This window comes from Engraulis encrasicolus, chromosome 22 (genome assembly GCF_034702125.1).
Source record: "Engraulis encrasicolus isolate BLACKSEA-1 chromosome 22, IST_EnEncr_1.0, whole genome shotgun sequence".
NCBI classification, from domain to species: Eukaryota; Metazoa; Chordata; class Actinopteri; order Clupeiformes; family Engraulidae; genus Engraulis; species Engraulis encrasicolus.
The window spans coordinates 1,089,867-1,104,866 of record NC_085878.1 but is presented as its reverse complement, the minus strand read 5'-3'; the positions used below and the strand labels follow the sequence as shown (position 1 = coordinate 1,104,866).

At 42.3% G+C, this 15,000-nt stretch overlaps 1 protein-coding gene across 1 annotated transcript in view; it reads left to right on the top strand.

Moving 5' to 3' along the window:
• LOC134438918 (aromatase) overlaps positions 1-6,387 on the top strand; it is a 9,344-nt gene extending 2,957 nt beyond the window's left edge. Inside the window, exons 4-9 of the mRNA XM_063188642.1 lie at positions 422-598; positions 1,913-2,027; positions 2,497-2,608; positions 3,034-3,196; positions 4,551-4,795; positions 5,751-6,387. Coding sequence (XP_063044712.1) covers positions 422-598; positions 1,913-2,027; positions 2,497-2,608; positions 3,034-3,196; positions 4,551-4,795; positions 5,751-6,008 — 1,070 coding nt within the window. The 3' untranslated portion in view covers positions 6,009-6,387. The remainder of the gene's footprint in view (positions 1-421; positions 599-1,912; positions 2,028-2,496; positions 2,609-3,033; positions 3,197-4,550; positions 4,796-5,750) is intronic.
• The last annotated feature ends 8,613 nt before the right edge of the window (positions 6,388-15,000 follow it).

Below are 15,000 nucleotides of genomic sequence, written 5' to 3'. Positions count from 1 at the left end.
ACAATTGTGTTTGTGCATTGAGCCTCCCGTAGCTCTGACGGATGCAGGGCTACACCGGACATATCTTATTTCAAGACCATGTTTCAGTCTTTTTTGTGTGCTTCCTTGCTCTGATTGGCCCAGGTCTGCAGGTGAAAATCACTGCAGTCATGTCTGTCCTCGTCTTGAAGCTCAGCTCGTAACTATGACTATTTGTCAAGTGTATGAGTCTTGGAAGTGTGTCAGCCTAATTAGTCATGCCCAGCGATTGGATAATGCGCAGAGTTCACCAAAGAGTTTCCAATCACTGGTCGTGATTACGAAGGCTGACTTCGAGGGGCGCACACTAGACATAGGGATATTTGCATCTTATTCATGACTCTCTATGCACGTCTTGCAGCTCAGCTTATAACTATGTCTGTGTCTGTGTGTGTGTGTGCAGCTCTGACGGGTCCGGGGCTGCAGCGGACCCTGGAGGTTTGCGTGTCCTCCACCAGCCGTCAGCTGGAGCAGCTGCAGGAGCTGACGAGTCCACAGGGGGGCGTCGACGTGCTCAACCTCCTGAGATGCGTCGTGATGGACGTCTCCAACAGGCTGTTCCTCGGGGTCCCCGTCAACGGTCAGTTCACTCACTCAGGCAGTCAGTCAGTCAGTCAGTCAGTCAGTCAGTCAGTCACTCACTCACTCACTCACTCACTCACTCACTCACTCACTCACTCACTCACTCACTCACTCACTCACTCACTCACTCACTCACTCACTCACTCACTCACTCACTCACTCACTCACTCACTCGGGCAGCCAAGCAGCTGTGTTTGGAATGCCTTCAATAATGTTGCACAATGATGTTGCCTAATAAAATGATGTTGCACTCCACTACATTTGATGAGAAATATGGCACACAGTAGTTACTACTACTCTCATGCTGGTGGCCTGGAGAGTATTCTACGTGAGCCTTGAAGTCATTTTCTAAAAATCAAAATAATATTTGTGTGTGTGTGTTGCTGCTGCTGCTGACTATTTATTTGAGTTGTATTTTTTATTGGGTCAGAGGTGGGCCCCGAACATTTGTGAAAATTTTAAATCGGCCCCAAGTTGGAATAGGTTGGGAACCCCTGCGGTGGGAGTATGGTTTGCATGCAGCAATGCTGCACTAAATTCCATATTCTGAGACCTAGACTGCCAGCTTTCTTTCGTGTGAATTCTTTATCGTGACTTCATTTTGTAGAAATAATGTGCTGTGTTGACTTTTTGCTATGGTTATTTTTAGGCCTATATATGTTTATATTATTACTTTTATAGTTTTTATTTTGTTAGTTACAGGTGTTATAGTGTTAGTCATAGTTTATAGTTTAGTTAAAGGTCAGTTTGCTTTCTTAGAAGTTACTCAATAATGCATTGCATCTCAATGTTGCATTACATTTGATTCGCTGGGAAACGTCCTATGTTTGCCATGTGCTTTTGCTATATGTTTAGTACCGTATGTATCGTAATATGCTTAGTAGTATGTATGTAGTAAGTATGTAGTATGTATAGTTGTATATTTGAAGAGCTCTTTTCCAAAATGAGATATATCCATTTTATAGAATGTTGGGAAATTGACATTTTTGTATTGAGCATTCAATTGAAATGCATTGCAAAATGCATTTTTATAGAGGTTTTAAAGTATGTTCTCAAAACATTTGATTGACAAGAATTCATACATAGATGATAAGACCTCTTAACAGTCAATTCCAATATTAAAATGCAAAAAGTCAAAAATGGTGGATATAGCGTTTTGGAAAAGAGCTCTTATATGCCTATATATGGTGGTCATAGGTAGAATGTGTTAAGTGTTCCACTGTGGGCCTATGGAGCATTGGCAGTTCAAATCCTACATATGGCCTGTACAGTTCATGTCCGTTAATGTAGAACTTCTCTCCTTTATTTGCAGAGAAATCACTACTGCTTAAAATCCAGAAGTACTTTGACACTTGGCAAACGGTCCTGATTAAGCCTGAAATCTACTTCAAGTTCGAGTGGCTTCACAACAAACACAAGCAAGCAGCGTGAGTAATCAGCAGTCTATCAGCTGAAGATACAGTCAATCCAGAAAGTATTCACAGCACTTCACTTTTCAAGCAAAGGTTGTGAATACTTTTGTAAAAATGATTTCTTAGTTTTTTATTTTTATACATTTTCAAAACTGTCAAGACAACTTCTTTTTCACATGGTCATAATGGAATAATTTGGTCATTTGGAATAAGGGTGTAAAATAATAAAATGTGAAAAAAGTGAAGCGCTGTGAATACTTTCCGGATTGACTGTATTTCCAGACTTTTATTTCTCAGTGTCAAATATCTGCCATATTATATTACTGATCCACATACAGTACACACTTATCCTGTATACCTGATAAAATCCTAAATTTCATTTCTTTACCCTGATAAATTGTGTAATTTAAAAAAATAATCTAATAATCTATCTAACTAATCTATAATCTATAATCTAATCTAACTAATCTACTTTTGACTGCAGTCAAGAACTTCAGGACACGATTGAAGGCCTCATCGAGGAGAAGAGGGCAATGCTGCGTTCCACTGAGAAGCTGGATGACATTGACTTCACTACTGACCTGATCTTTGCTCAGGTGAGACAGAATAGTAGTTATCAGATATACCTGCATGAAATGTTTTTTTTTTCTTCATATGGCGGTTTTGGTGTTTCACATTGAGAAAGTTTTGCTACGTCTCCCCACCACACTCCATGGCTGAGGTGCCCTTCAGCAAGGCACCTAACCCCACACTCCTGCAGCGACTGTAACCAATACCCTGTACCTAAAAAATAAGTGTAATTCGCTTTGAATAAAAAAGCGTCAGCTACTTGTAATGTAAGGTAATATGAGCATTCAAACGTGAATCTGTCAGGCTTCATTATGTGAACAGTGGAAAAGACATACTCACCCAACATCACCTGTTCATTTCTTTTAAAGGGTCTTTTAACAGTGGGCTGAATCTCGCATCAAATCAAGTGCAAATCATTCACTCCTTACCTGTTGTCAATCACTCTGCACAGAGCCATGGGGAGCTGTCTGCGGATGAGGTTCGCCAGTGTGTGCTGGAGATGGTGATCGCGGCCCCGGACACTCTGTCCGTCAGTCTGTTCTTCATGCTGCTGCTCCTCAAACAGCACCCGCAGGTGGAGAAGAAACTCCTGGCAGAGCTGGACACTGTCATTGGTGAGTCAAAACAGAAAACATTTGTCAACTCAACATCAGTACTCTTATAGGCAGTATTTGGACACTGTCATTGGTGAGTGAAAACAAAAAAACATTTGGCAACAACTGTACTATACAGGCAGTCATGGGCAAGCGGTTAGGGTATGAGGCTGGTAGCTTAGAGGTTGTCGGTTGAATTCCTGACTTGCCAGGTTGGTGGGGGGTGTAATTAACCAGTGCTCTCCCCCATCCTCCCCCATGACTGAGGTACACTGTGCATCAGAGAGAGCAGAGAGAGAGAGGTTCCATTGGCCCATTGTTTCCGGGTTCTATTATTGCAAGGGGAAGGGGGGGAAAATCCCCCTTTAGGCAGACCTAGGCAGACGTAAGGACTGTTCTATTCAGAGTATTATGAGGAGTATTATGACACGTCCCTTTAGGCAGACCGGAACCTGGTCATATTAGGTGCCCATAGCAACCTATTACATTGGCATATCTCTATACTTAAAGAATCTCTGCTGTGCATGGTACTGTCCCGTCACACGGCTTCTTTGCTCCGTTGCACCGTTGCACCTGTGATTCGTTGCAGTGCAGTTAGCGCTGTCTACTGTGGAGTGCTGTGTCACAATGACAATGGGATTTTCCCAGGTGGGCTTTCACATTCAATAATGCACTTAGTATGCAAATATATCATTGGTGCGTGAAAAGCGTTTTTGAAACATCTGGCAACACTTTGTTTTATTTTGTCGGTGTTACAATGTATCCTCCCAATTAGTAATACGTGCACTAATGCCATGCTTACACAATGTATTATGGCAAAATTGGGACATAAGTGCAACACCAATATATGACAAAGCATTGTGGTACACGAGTTGTTCCACAGCACTTTCTGAAGACAATTTTTTTTTTACACACTTTATTTGCTACAAAAATTAGTATTCGGACATCTCTGCAGCCCTCCAGATCTCTCAGATCATTCATTATTTACAATTGTATCAATCTGAGACGCATTTACAGTATGAAACTGTAGTATGCAAACATGGCCGCAACTACCACTGAGGACACAGAGGTCATGTCCTCTGTATTTTTTTCCAGTAATGTAAAATGTATCTATGATGAAAATCGATATATGATCAACAATGATAAATTCAGTCTGTATACGCCACCCCCATTTATCCTCAAGGCAGTGATTAATGAAAACAAACTTAAGAGTTTGACTGAAGTGTTTGAAGCATTCTAAATGTACAGTATGCAGTACAGCACGCAGTATTTGACCTCTGTATTTGAAAATATCGGCCCTGTATGCAAACTACTCTACATCTGACTCTCGTTGTTTTGAATGTGACCTGAGCACCTCCTGTTCTCTGCACTGCAGGTGACAAGCGTCTGCGCCATGCGGACCTGCACAGGCTGCCAGTGCTGGACAGCTTCATCAACGAGTCCCTTCGCTTCCACCCGGTGGTGGACTTCACCATGCGCCGGGCGCTGGCTGATGATGTCATCGACGGCCACAAGGTCGCCAAGGGAACCAACATCATCCTGAACGTGGGCCGCATGCACAAGACAAGAGAGTTCTTCCAGAAACCCGACGAGTTCAACTTGGAGAACTTTGACAAGAACGTAAGTGTGAAGGAAACTGGCCAATTGGTTCATTGAGAGAATTGTTCACCCATGGCCTTACTGTGTCAGACTGTTAGTCTATTTACCTTTTCTGTAAAGTTCTGATATTCCTGGGGATTGCTGTGCTTCACTAACACACCATGGGGACCCAGGTTCAAATCCGGCCTGGGTCATGTCCCAGTCAGAGATTCTTTAAGTATATAGAGATATGTCAATGTAATAGGTTGCTATGGGCACCTAACATGACCAGGTTCCGGTCTGCCTAAAGGGGCGTGTCATAATACTCCTAGCATTGAATAGAACAGTCCTTAGGTCTGCCTAGGTCTGCCTAAAGGGGGATCCCCCCCCTCCCCATTGCAATTGTAGAACCCGGAAACAATGGGCCAATGGAACCTCTCTCTCTCTCTACTCTCTCTGTCCCAATCCTATCCAGTCTCTCTCTCTCCATATTCCCATTCTTCCCACCCTTTTGACTGTCTTGTCACAATACAAGCAAAAAAAAGCCCCACAAACACATTTGTTTAAAGTCCCCTTAAAGGGACACTGTGTGAGATTTTTTGTTGTTTATTTCCAGTATCCATGCTGCCCATTCACTAATGTTACCTTTTTCATGAATACTTACCACCAGCATCAATTTCTAAGTATTCATTATGACTGGAAAAATTGCACTTTTCATACATGAAAAGGGGGATCTTCTCCATGGTCCGCCATTTTGAATTTCCAAAAATAGTCATTTTTAGCTGCAAAAATGATTGTACTTGGACCATACTAGAAAATATGTGTTTATTACTCAGAAAACTTTCATGTAAAGATCAAATTTGGCAATAGGCAGCCCAGTTTCAATGAGCAGCATGGTTGCAGTACCTTTTTTGACCATTCCCTGCACAGTGTCCCCTTAAAGTTTTCCTTGAAGAGAACATAACCTTTGTGTTGTCGTCATCTCTCTTTGTGCCAGGTGCCCAATCGCTTCTTCCAGCCTTTCGGCTCGGGGCCTCGTGCCTGCGTGGGGAAGCACATCGCCATGGTGATGATGAAGTCCATCCTGGTGACGCTGCTGTCGCGCTTCTCCGTGTGTCCGCAGCACAGCTTCACGGTGGACAGCCTCCCCCAGACCAACAACCTGTCCCAGCAGCCCAGCGAGCACGACGACGCCCCCATGATGGTACGCCTCATCCCTCGAAAACGCTTAAGGAGCAACCCAGGAAAAGCATAACGTCGTCGCTGTACTGTATTGTATGGTATTGTACATAGCTGTGTATGTATGTGAGGTCTGCTGCTGTATTTATCTTTATCTTGTTGTGAAACATGTGAAATATGGTGTAAAATAAGTATTTTATTTCTTGTCCCTTTCGGAAAACAAAACATGCTAATATTATATTCTGTGTCATATTATTATGATTATATTATTATGATATTATAAATGTTACAGGAGTGCTACAATATTTTATGTGGTAATTTTACATGAACAAATGCCCTTTCCCAATAGGAATCGCACAGTATTTTGGAACATGTTATTATCCGTGTACATAGGCATTTTCATTTGTTTTGTACTGATCATTGTATGTTAAAATGGTATTTAATAAATGTTATAAATAGTTGGTGTTATGTTTCTGGTGCTGTACACTTCATTCGACAGCAGAGGGCACTGTGGATCCAGTTTAAATATGAAGAGCTCTCCAACTCCTACTCCTCTCAGCACACAGAAAAAGATTACGTACTAGTGCCATGAAAAATTGCTCCTCTGCCTTTTTGAATTATTGTACATCCTAATATGTAACTCATTGTTCTGAGGTACCATAGAGAGCCAGAGGCTAGAACATCAGCCTGGCCATAGTTACTGTACCTCCGCCAAGGAGTTTATGTTTTTCGGCCGCGTTGGTTTGTCTGTATGTTTGTTTGTTGGAAATGACAAGAGGAATAAGTGATTACATTTTGGTGGTGATCCGGATCATGATCTGGAACCAGGACTTTTTAAAAGATTCTTCACCATTGCAGGATAGGGGGAATTTTGACATTCGAGTTTCAAACTCTACAAAAAGAAGAACATAGTCAAATGCTGTATCAAACAGCTTCCTTGGCAGAGGCCTGAACTTTCTGAGTGCATTTCCAGTTTTGATTTTGTTACAGTCATGCGTTGACATCCATGTACAGACATATTTACCATGATAGACTCAAGGGTCTAGGGTCACAAGGGTCACTCTACCCAAACTCTACCCACCCTCCCTTCTGCTACAAAGATTTTGTATACATTACATATCATTTAAAAAACTGCTTTTAGAATCAATGTGTGCGGCCCGAGCAGGATTAAAATAAACATCACACACACACCCACACACACACTCTTGGGGCACCCAGCCATGGCCCTTGGTCCTCTATTGCGCTGTGCCCGTAAGCGCCACTGGTCTGCTGAGAACCGGCTGCGCTGCACAGCGCTGGACTCCCAGAGCCACCGAGGACCATTAATGTCCTCCTCTCCTCTCCTCTCCTCTCCTCTTCTCCCCTCTCCTCTCCTCTTCTCCCCTCTCCTCTCCTCTCCTCTCCTCTCCTCTTCTCTCCTCTCCCCAGAGCCACCGAGGACCATTAATGTCCTCCTCTCCTCTCCTCTCTCCTCTCCTCTCCTCTTCTCTTCTCTCCTCTCCTCTCCTCTCCTCTCCTCTCTCCTCTCCTCCTCTCCTCTCCTCTCCTCTCCTCTCCTCTCCTCTCCTCTCCTCTCCTCTCCTCTCCTCTCCCCTGGCACTGCAGATGGAACCCATTCAGAGGAGACGACATCTAGTCACTCCACTCTCATTATCGCCTTCCTCTGAGATACACACAGGCTCCTGTTCTCACAGACTACTTGCTCCGAGCGTACTGACCCACCCGAGGTATTTGTGCTCCCTGGTTTCCCCAAATTATGTTTTTGCTCTTGTCCACATGTGGCGGCGAGCAGTGAAGCCGACAGTGGGGACAATTGGGTCATTTGTCCCGGGCCCAGGGAGAGGAGGGGCCCAGAATTGGATCCTCATCATTACATTGTATTGATTGGGTTTGGGGCCCTTTCAGATGTCTTTGTCCCGGGCCCAGCCAAAGCTGTCAGCGGCCCTGGCAGCGAGTGCCCTGCTGGCTCATAAGATGGGAGTCTGTGGACAACAAACCAGCCTCTCTTGCTCTGATGGGCACGAGCTAAATAAGATAAGGCAGCTCACATTTTACTCATTTGTGTGGGGTATTGCCTGGCCAGGCCAGAGCAGGGCAGAGCAGGGAAAGGCAGGACAAGGACACATGTTAATGCTGTTATCATTTCACCATGGAAAATCACATTTGAATTTGAATACGGCCCACAGAATAAAATCAGCCTGAGAGATTATAAAAATGTCCTCCCCAAATCCATACCACACAACATTATGCACATTCATCCAGTTAAACTAGACTAGAATGGAATGGAATAGAATAGAATAGAATAGAATAGAATAGAATAGAATAGAATAGAATAGAATAGAATAGAATAGAAAAGCATAAAGTAGAATACAACAGGAGAGTATGATGAGGTGATTTGAGAGCTGGTGTCCTGTGCCTTCCTCCAGGGTCTGAGCTGTCAGATGGGTAGTGAAGCTGACACCTCGCCATTAATTGACGGGAATGAGCTGAACTCACACATGGGTACCTCACTCTCTCACATGCAAACGGCACTTTGCATCGTCTATGGCCAGGGCTGGCCTGGGGGAGAAATAGGACCTGGGCACTTTTGGCATAAAGGGGCCCCTCATAATTAGAGGCGCCAAACTAAGTCAGCGGTGGGTCCGGGCCCTCGTGGGACCCTATTTTCTTTTTTTTTTTTTCCGACAATAGTGGCCCACGAGGGTGCAGGGCCCACCGGGAAAAGGCCCGCTATACCAGATGGCCAGTCCATCCTTGCCTATTGCTTAAAGTCTACATGGAACAGTCCTCTTAAACATGATTTCCACTCGCACGACTATTCCAAATCCTTTCCTAAGTGGAAAACCTCACCATGTAATATTGCACTGTACAGTGATGAGGGGCCTCATATACGAAGACCACCTCAGATTTCCAACTGAATCTTAACATAAATGAAAATCTGAAAAAGATACAGTGCATTTGCACCAAAAATTTCAAATTCATGTTCCAATGAGTTACCTAGGCCTATAAGCGGAAAACATCACCATGAGTTATTTCACAATACAGTCATCAGGATGTGGCAAAAGCATTCTGTTCATTATCTGACTCAAAACGTATGATTTAGTTTTCTGCATATTTATTGCATAAAAGGCCAAAATATAATGTTATTAGTATGGCAGTGGGTTTACTGTATCTAAGGAAAATACATCACTTCAGAGGACATTAGTCTATTTCATGAATCTGCTGGGGCATGAAAATGATTGCAAGGTATTAGAGCGAACAGCGACAGCCATTGTATCGACTTCCCTTGCAGAAATTGATGTCGCATTTTTTTATATATATAAATGAGCCGTGCCGCATCCATTCGACCCTGATGATTCAGACAGCCAGACATAACAGGGAGAAGGGCCCAATGAACGCCACAACAATGCACTGCAATTACGTACGTACTCAATGCCCTTGGGCCTCTGCTCTACAATATGGACATTTCCATATCAATGCACCTTAGGGGAATAAAGAGTAGGCTCACCTTTGTAAGAGAACTAGAAAGAAACATGTCACTTGTAACTGACAGCTAAAGTGATCCTGCACTGTGTGTTGATGGGGGATTTGGCTAGGTACTAGGACTGCACGATATCAGAAAAAGACAATACTTGATAACAGCATGCAATACCTCGATAAGGATATTTAAACGATATATAGAAATATAGCCGAGTGTTTGTCTTGTCACTAATTTGTCGGTCTGTGTGGAGGGCATGGCTTTGGTCGTGGCGGGCTCAGAGTCGGGCAATCTCCACTGTGTGCTAGGGCCCACTTTAGCATTAGCAAAATTAGCTGTTTAGCGTCTCAGAACTGCTCAGCGTTGCGGATGTTAGTCCCTAGAAGTGGGCGTAGCACACAGAAAATGCAATGCAATGCAATGCAGGGAATATGACAAGACTTGCTGTTCGTAGTAATAACTTCAGATAAACATCTATGGTAAAACTGTGATTATCATTACCGAGACAGTTGGTAGTTTACATATTTGTGGTGATTACCCCGCAATATAGTTTTTTAGTCCTTATTTTTGGCTTTTTACGTAGTGAGTCTATGTTGAGTCTATGGAAAGACAGCCGCTTTAGGCACGACCTCGATCTCGTTGAAAGGCGGGGCTGCAATTTATTTCCTGGTCCTCCATTTGCGCAACTCTCCTCCTCTGGTTCTGGACGGGCTTCTTGCTTATTTGTTGGCATTCAGCAAGTGATTGGACTGCACAGAAATTATTTACTTGTTCACAATAACTAAGTCATTTTCGCGATACGCATATCGCCACTCTTTTGATATCGCGATTTCGATACATTTTTGACATATTGTGCAGCTCTACTAGGTACTGAAGCAGTTCTCTGATAAACAGGTTGTCAGGTCAGGTGTGCAGGCAGCTGGGAAACGTAAAGCAGGTTCAGAAGAAACCCCTCCAAAACTGCTTAAAGCATACATTTACTGTTTTGCCCTAAAGAAGAAATGTGCGTACTCTCCATGGACCTCTCTCAGCAGAAATGATGCACGTTTGATGAAGGCGGGGTGCAGAACCAGAACAGCACTATAGCACTGATTAAGTAGGCAGTATTTGCATCTATGCTAACAGCTCATACATCACAAACAAGCCTACACGATTATACGTAGGATTCCCCTCTTCCCACCTTATATTTGTGCATGGCTGCTCAAAGTGACAGAAAGCCCCTCCAGAGACATCATAGAGCAGATTTAGCGTGTTTTCACACCTGGTCCCTTTTTCGGTGCATATGTGAACGGCGCTCCAAAGTGTACCCTCGCGTAGGCTACTGAGGCCTTTATTGACATGGTCGCAGTGCGGTTTGCTTATGAGTCCTGCATATGAGTCCACAAGTTACACTTGTGACTAGGTATAATCGCTTTGGGAGAGCTCTAGAGGACCCGGGTGTGATCAAAAAGAGGACCGACACACCATAACAGCCTGACGGAACCAGAAAGAGCAGCCGGTTCTTTTTGTAATACACTCACAACATGAAAAAAACTGACCTGAGTGCTTTTACTGTCGGCTTACTACTTGGTCCACTTAAAGAGGACTGAGTTTGGTTCACTTAAAGGTGAAAATACCCTAAGTCACAAACCACTGATTCTTGAGAAAGCGGCTAAAACATGTCTCTGCAATAAACTGCCAATTCTGTTGAAAATAAACTACATTTTCATGAACAAAATGAATCCAGGTGAAGACACAGGGGTCTGTTACATTCGTACAGTCGTTTGAAATATTTAAGTGTAATTTTATTACTTTTCATGGCTATAAACCTGCCCACACCCTGTAAAAACAGCTGTCCCAAGGACAGACATCATCATTTCAATTGACTTAAAATGTAAAAATCACTGATATTATTGAATAATATCACCATGATGTGAAAGTCCATATTGAAGTGGTTCTGCAGATATGCACATAGTGCGTGTAAAGCAATATTTACTACTATTTTCTGATTGCTCAAAGTGTGTCCAGCATATTAGTCACCACCGTCAGATTTGTTTTTAAAAGACCAATAAAATCAGGTATGCGCAAGGTCATTGTCATTACTTAGGACCCCTTTTCAAACCTTTAGATCTACTGAGTACTTCACCATCACTGAAGCTCCTGTAAGTTTACTAATTTCTCCTCAATTTGATAATTTGTTTGGACACTGGTACTGTCCCAACCATAACATGTCAACACCGTCGGGGGTTTTAATAGTATTATTGTTACATTAATGTTAATTATATATACTTTTTCAGAAGCGTCATGAAGCCCCTAAGAAACAGAGCGAAAATGAAGTGGCTAATGTGAGCAAAAAATGCACAATATGTAAAAAAGTGTTTTTTTGTCTCACACCGTCAGATGTCACCCACCGTCAGATTTTGTTCCGCTCATCATCTTGTTCCATATTTTACTAAATTGTGCTGGTTAATGAAACATTACCAGACATGTTAGTAATAATTGTGACCCAAACTTATACTCCAGCCTCCACTGAGGTGCATTTGGAGGGTTTTTTGTCACAAAACCTGACGGTGGTGACATCTGATGTAGTTCACAAAAAAGCATGTGTTTTACATGTTTTTGACAAGTTTTAAGACTATGCTTCCAATAAGTATCTAAAATTATGTTGAATTGTAAAAGTAATTCACTTAAATACAGTAAACTTATTTTTTTACTTCTAATTCTGTCTGACGCTGGTGACAAAACCAAGAAAGAGCCCATTTTATGAAAAATGTAAAACATGGGAAGCTTGGCCAATACATTCACTGCACAGCCAAGACGTTCATCTATGATAATACACCTCTATATTTTGGATTTGAACAACTTAAAACCTGTTTATGCCACATTTTCAATAATCTAGGCCTACTTCCTAGAGTATCTAACAAATGAAGAAAAAACACATGCACAAACATACTGTGCACACACAAAAATAAAGTGTTTATGTCATTGACTTGAGAGGGCTATTTATTTTGCTAAATGTAGGTAATAATTAGGTCACTTTCACCACCTTCAGATTACTGTCACCACCGTCAGTTCTTAAGTCACCACCGTAAGAAGGAGTTTTGGACATTTTAAATGAATGTGCTTACAAAATTTTCCTTTGTAGTTGTTGAATTATCAAAGTAATAGCCAATTTAAGCCTACGCGAATATTTGTGAAATTACGAAAAAATGTTTGATCTATTTAGCCATTAAGTAAGCATTGTCTGACAGCACATATTTTTAAATTAGAACACATGAAGCAGTATTAAAATAGAATGAAAGTGAATTTTCAACATTTAAAGGCGTATGTGTGAACCAAAAAACACACACAATCACTTAAAAACTCCAGATACATATGCAACCAAATCAATACACTTTTTATTGCTTTTAATTGTGTCTGACGGTGTTGACAAAAAACAAGATATGATCGGAAAAAAACCTGATTTCTGAAAAAAAAATGGGGAGATTGGCGTTGTGCATTTCTGAAAAGCGAAGACCTTTGTCTACGAGGATATACCATATTATTTTGTAATTCACTTAAGTTTATTCTTTCAAGATTATAACCTGTTTTAGCCACTTTCTCAAGAATCAGTGAAACACTAACATGGGCAGCCATGGCTTTGGATCAGAGGGTTGCAGGTTCGAATCCCACCCTGAACAGTAGGAAGAATGTGTGGACCTCCATCTTCATAGAGAAAAAAAGTAAAAAGAAAACTGATGGGTGCTTCCTGATTCATTTTATTTTTCCAACATCTTCATCTATGCCTTAAGTGCCTTTCAAGGCACCTGTAACAGTGATCTAGGGACTGTAACCTTTAGTGTTTAGTGTTTGTGTTTTCAGAGTGGCCAACAGATAGCAGAATCCAATGGTTTGATACGAGAGTTCCATACCATGAGAAGGTCCACTGCTTTCTTCGGGGTAAATCATCTGGCTTAGTTTGTACTGTACTTGTAAACGGTTTAGTTGAAATGCTGCCTCAATGTAGGATTACTTCTGCTTTGACACAGCTCCATTGGATTCGAGCCGCAACACTTGTACTTGTACTGTAGCTTGGCATATGAGCCAGGATGCTATTTGCAGGAGTCGCTGTCTGCTGTTGCTGCTGCTGCTGTTGTTGTTATTGTTTATTTTAAAAGGAGGAAGCCATGGGAAAATACTGACGATTTAACAACCAACATTATCAAGATGGCCTTAAACAACTAAAAAAAATGGGTTCCTTTCTTAAATAAATAAATGTTGAGCGACCCCCTCTCTCTTGTCACAGGCTTGTTTACACGCAATGACAAATTAATTTCCCTAAAGGGGCTCCCGGATTTAGCCTTTTGTAGATCTGAACAACCGTTAACAGCCATCCTGGCTCTGATCACCAAGCGGTTGCCGAGTCTGACAGATGGTTTGTACAGTACTTTGGCCCACTCACTAATAATGTAAGCTGTTGGAGCTGAGCACCAGAGGGGGGCATAGAAAGGCTGCTTCTCTGACAGTATCCGACTATACAGTACTTTTATGAGGCTTTGACAGGACAGACAAAGTTCGGTTTAGGAAGATCAGAGCCGGAGTTAGTGGTACAGTATCCAATGTCTTTCAAGTGCTGGGCTCCCCTTGTTAAGTTCATCAACTCAGACTGTAGCCTATAGACTGTAGCCAATAAGCTATGGGTATTCTAAATCGACCTCATACACAGGGGGCAAAGTGCAGAATAACTTACAGGTTATTCTGATGTGTCATACCATAGAATAAGCTACCTTCCAAATTGGCTGGTGACACTGAAATTCTTACCAGCCACAGCCAAGTTTTTCCTGAATTTAGCCAGTTGGCACGTGCCAGTGTCAAGCCCTAGTGTGCACGTGCACAAACACTGCAAAAGAGTCACAAGTAGCATTTCCCAATGAGAACAAAGGGTAGTTTATCGCAGCGGTTTAGAGACGTTTGATGGCTTTATTTTCAAGCTTGGAAACCTTGACCTGCATGTTCTTTTTTCCCATGGACACTATGAGCACAGTAACCTTTTCTGAAAACCTTCCAAGTGCTTTTATTCCCTAGTGCACGGAAAACGTAATCTCTACTTTAGAATTCAGTTGATGTCTGAGGCCGCGGTCACATATAGGATCGCAAGATCCGCTCACTCGGGTTCACAGTCAGGAAAGGCTCAGTCGGAGGTATTTTCATACCATTCAGCCAATTTACCTCAGTTTTGGCATTTTATGAAACATTAGCCTTTATCAGCTCTTCATCCTCTTTCATGTGTGGGGAGCGAGACTTGTGGTATGATTTCCATACCGCACTCAGTGCAGTGCAAGCCACAGGTGCAAGTCTCCCCCACAATTACAGGATGCCTGCACGCACAGTCTCCTCCTCTGCTTGCATTAACAAACAAACAAACCAGCCTTGACCTGAGAAACGACTTCGGAAAAACAGAACATCCATCACTTTAAAGCAACAGTTAGATGTTTTTTTCCTTTTAGTTGCGTAACAGGTTGCAAGAAGACTCTTATGTCATTTGAACTATTTAGCTCATCAAAAAGAAATAACTTTTAGGCCATTGTCTTGGTCGAAAACAATACTTAGTGAAGTGCTTTAAAGGGACACT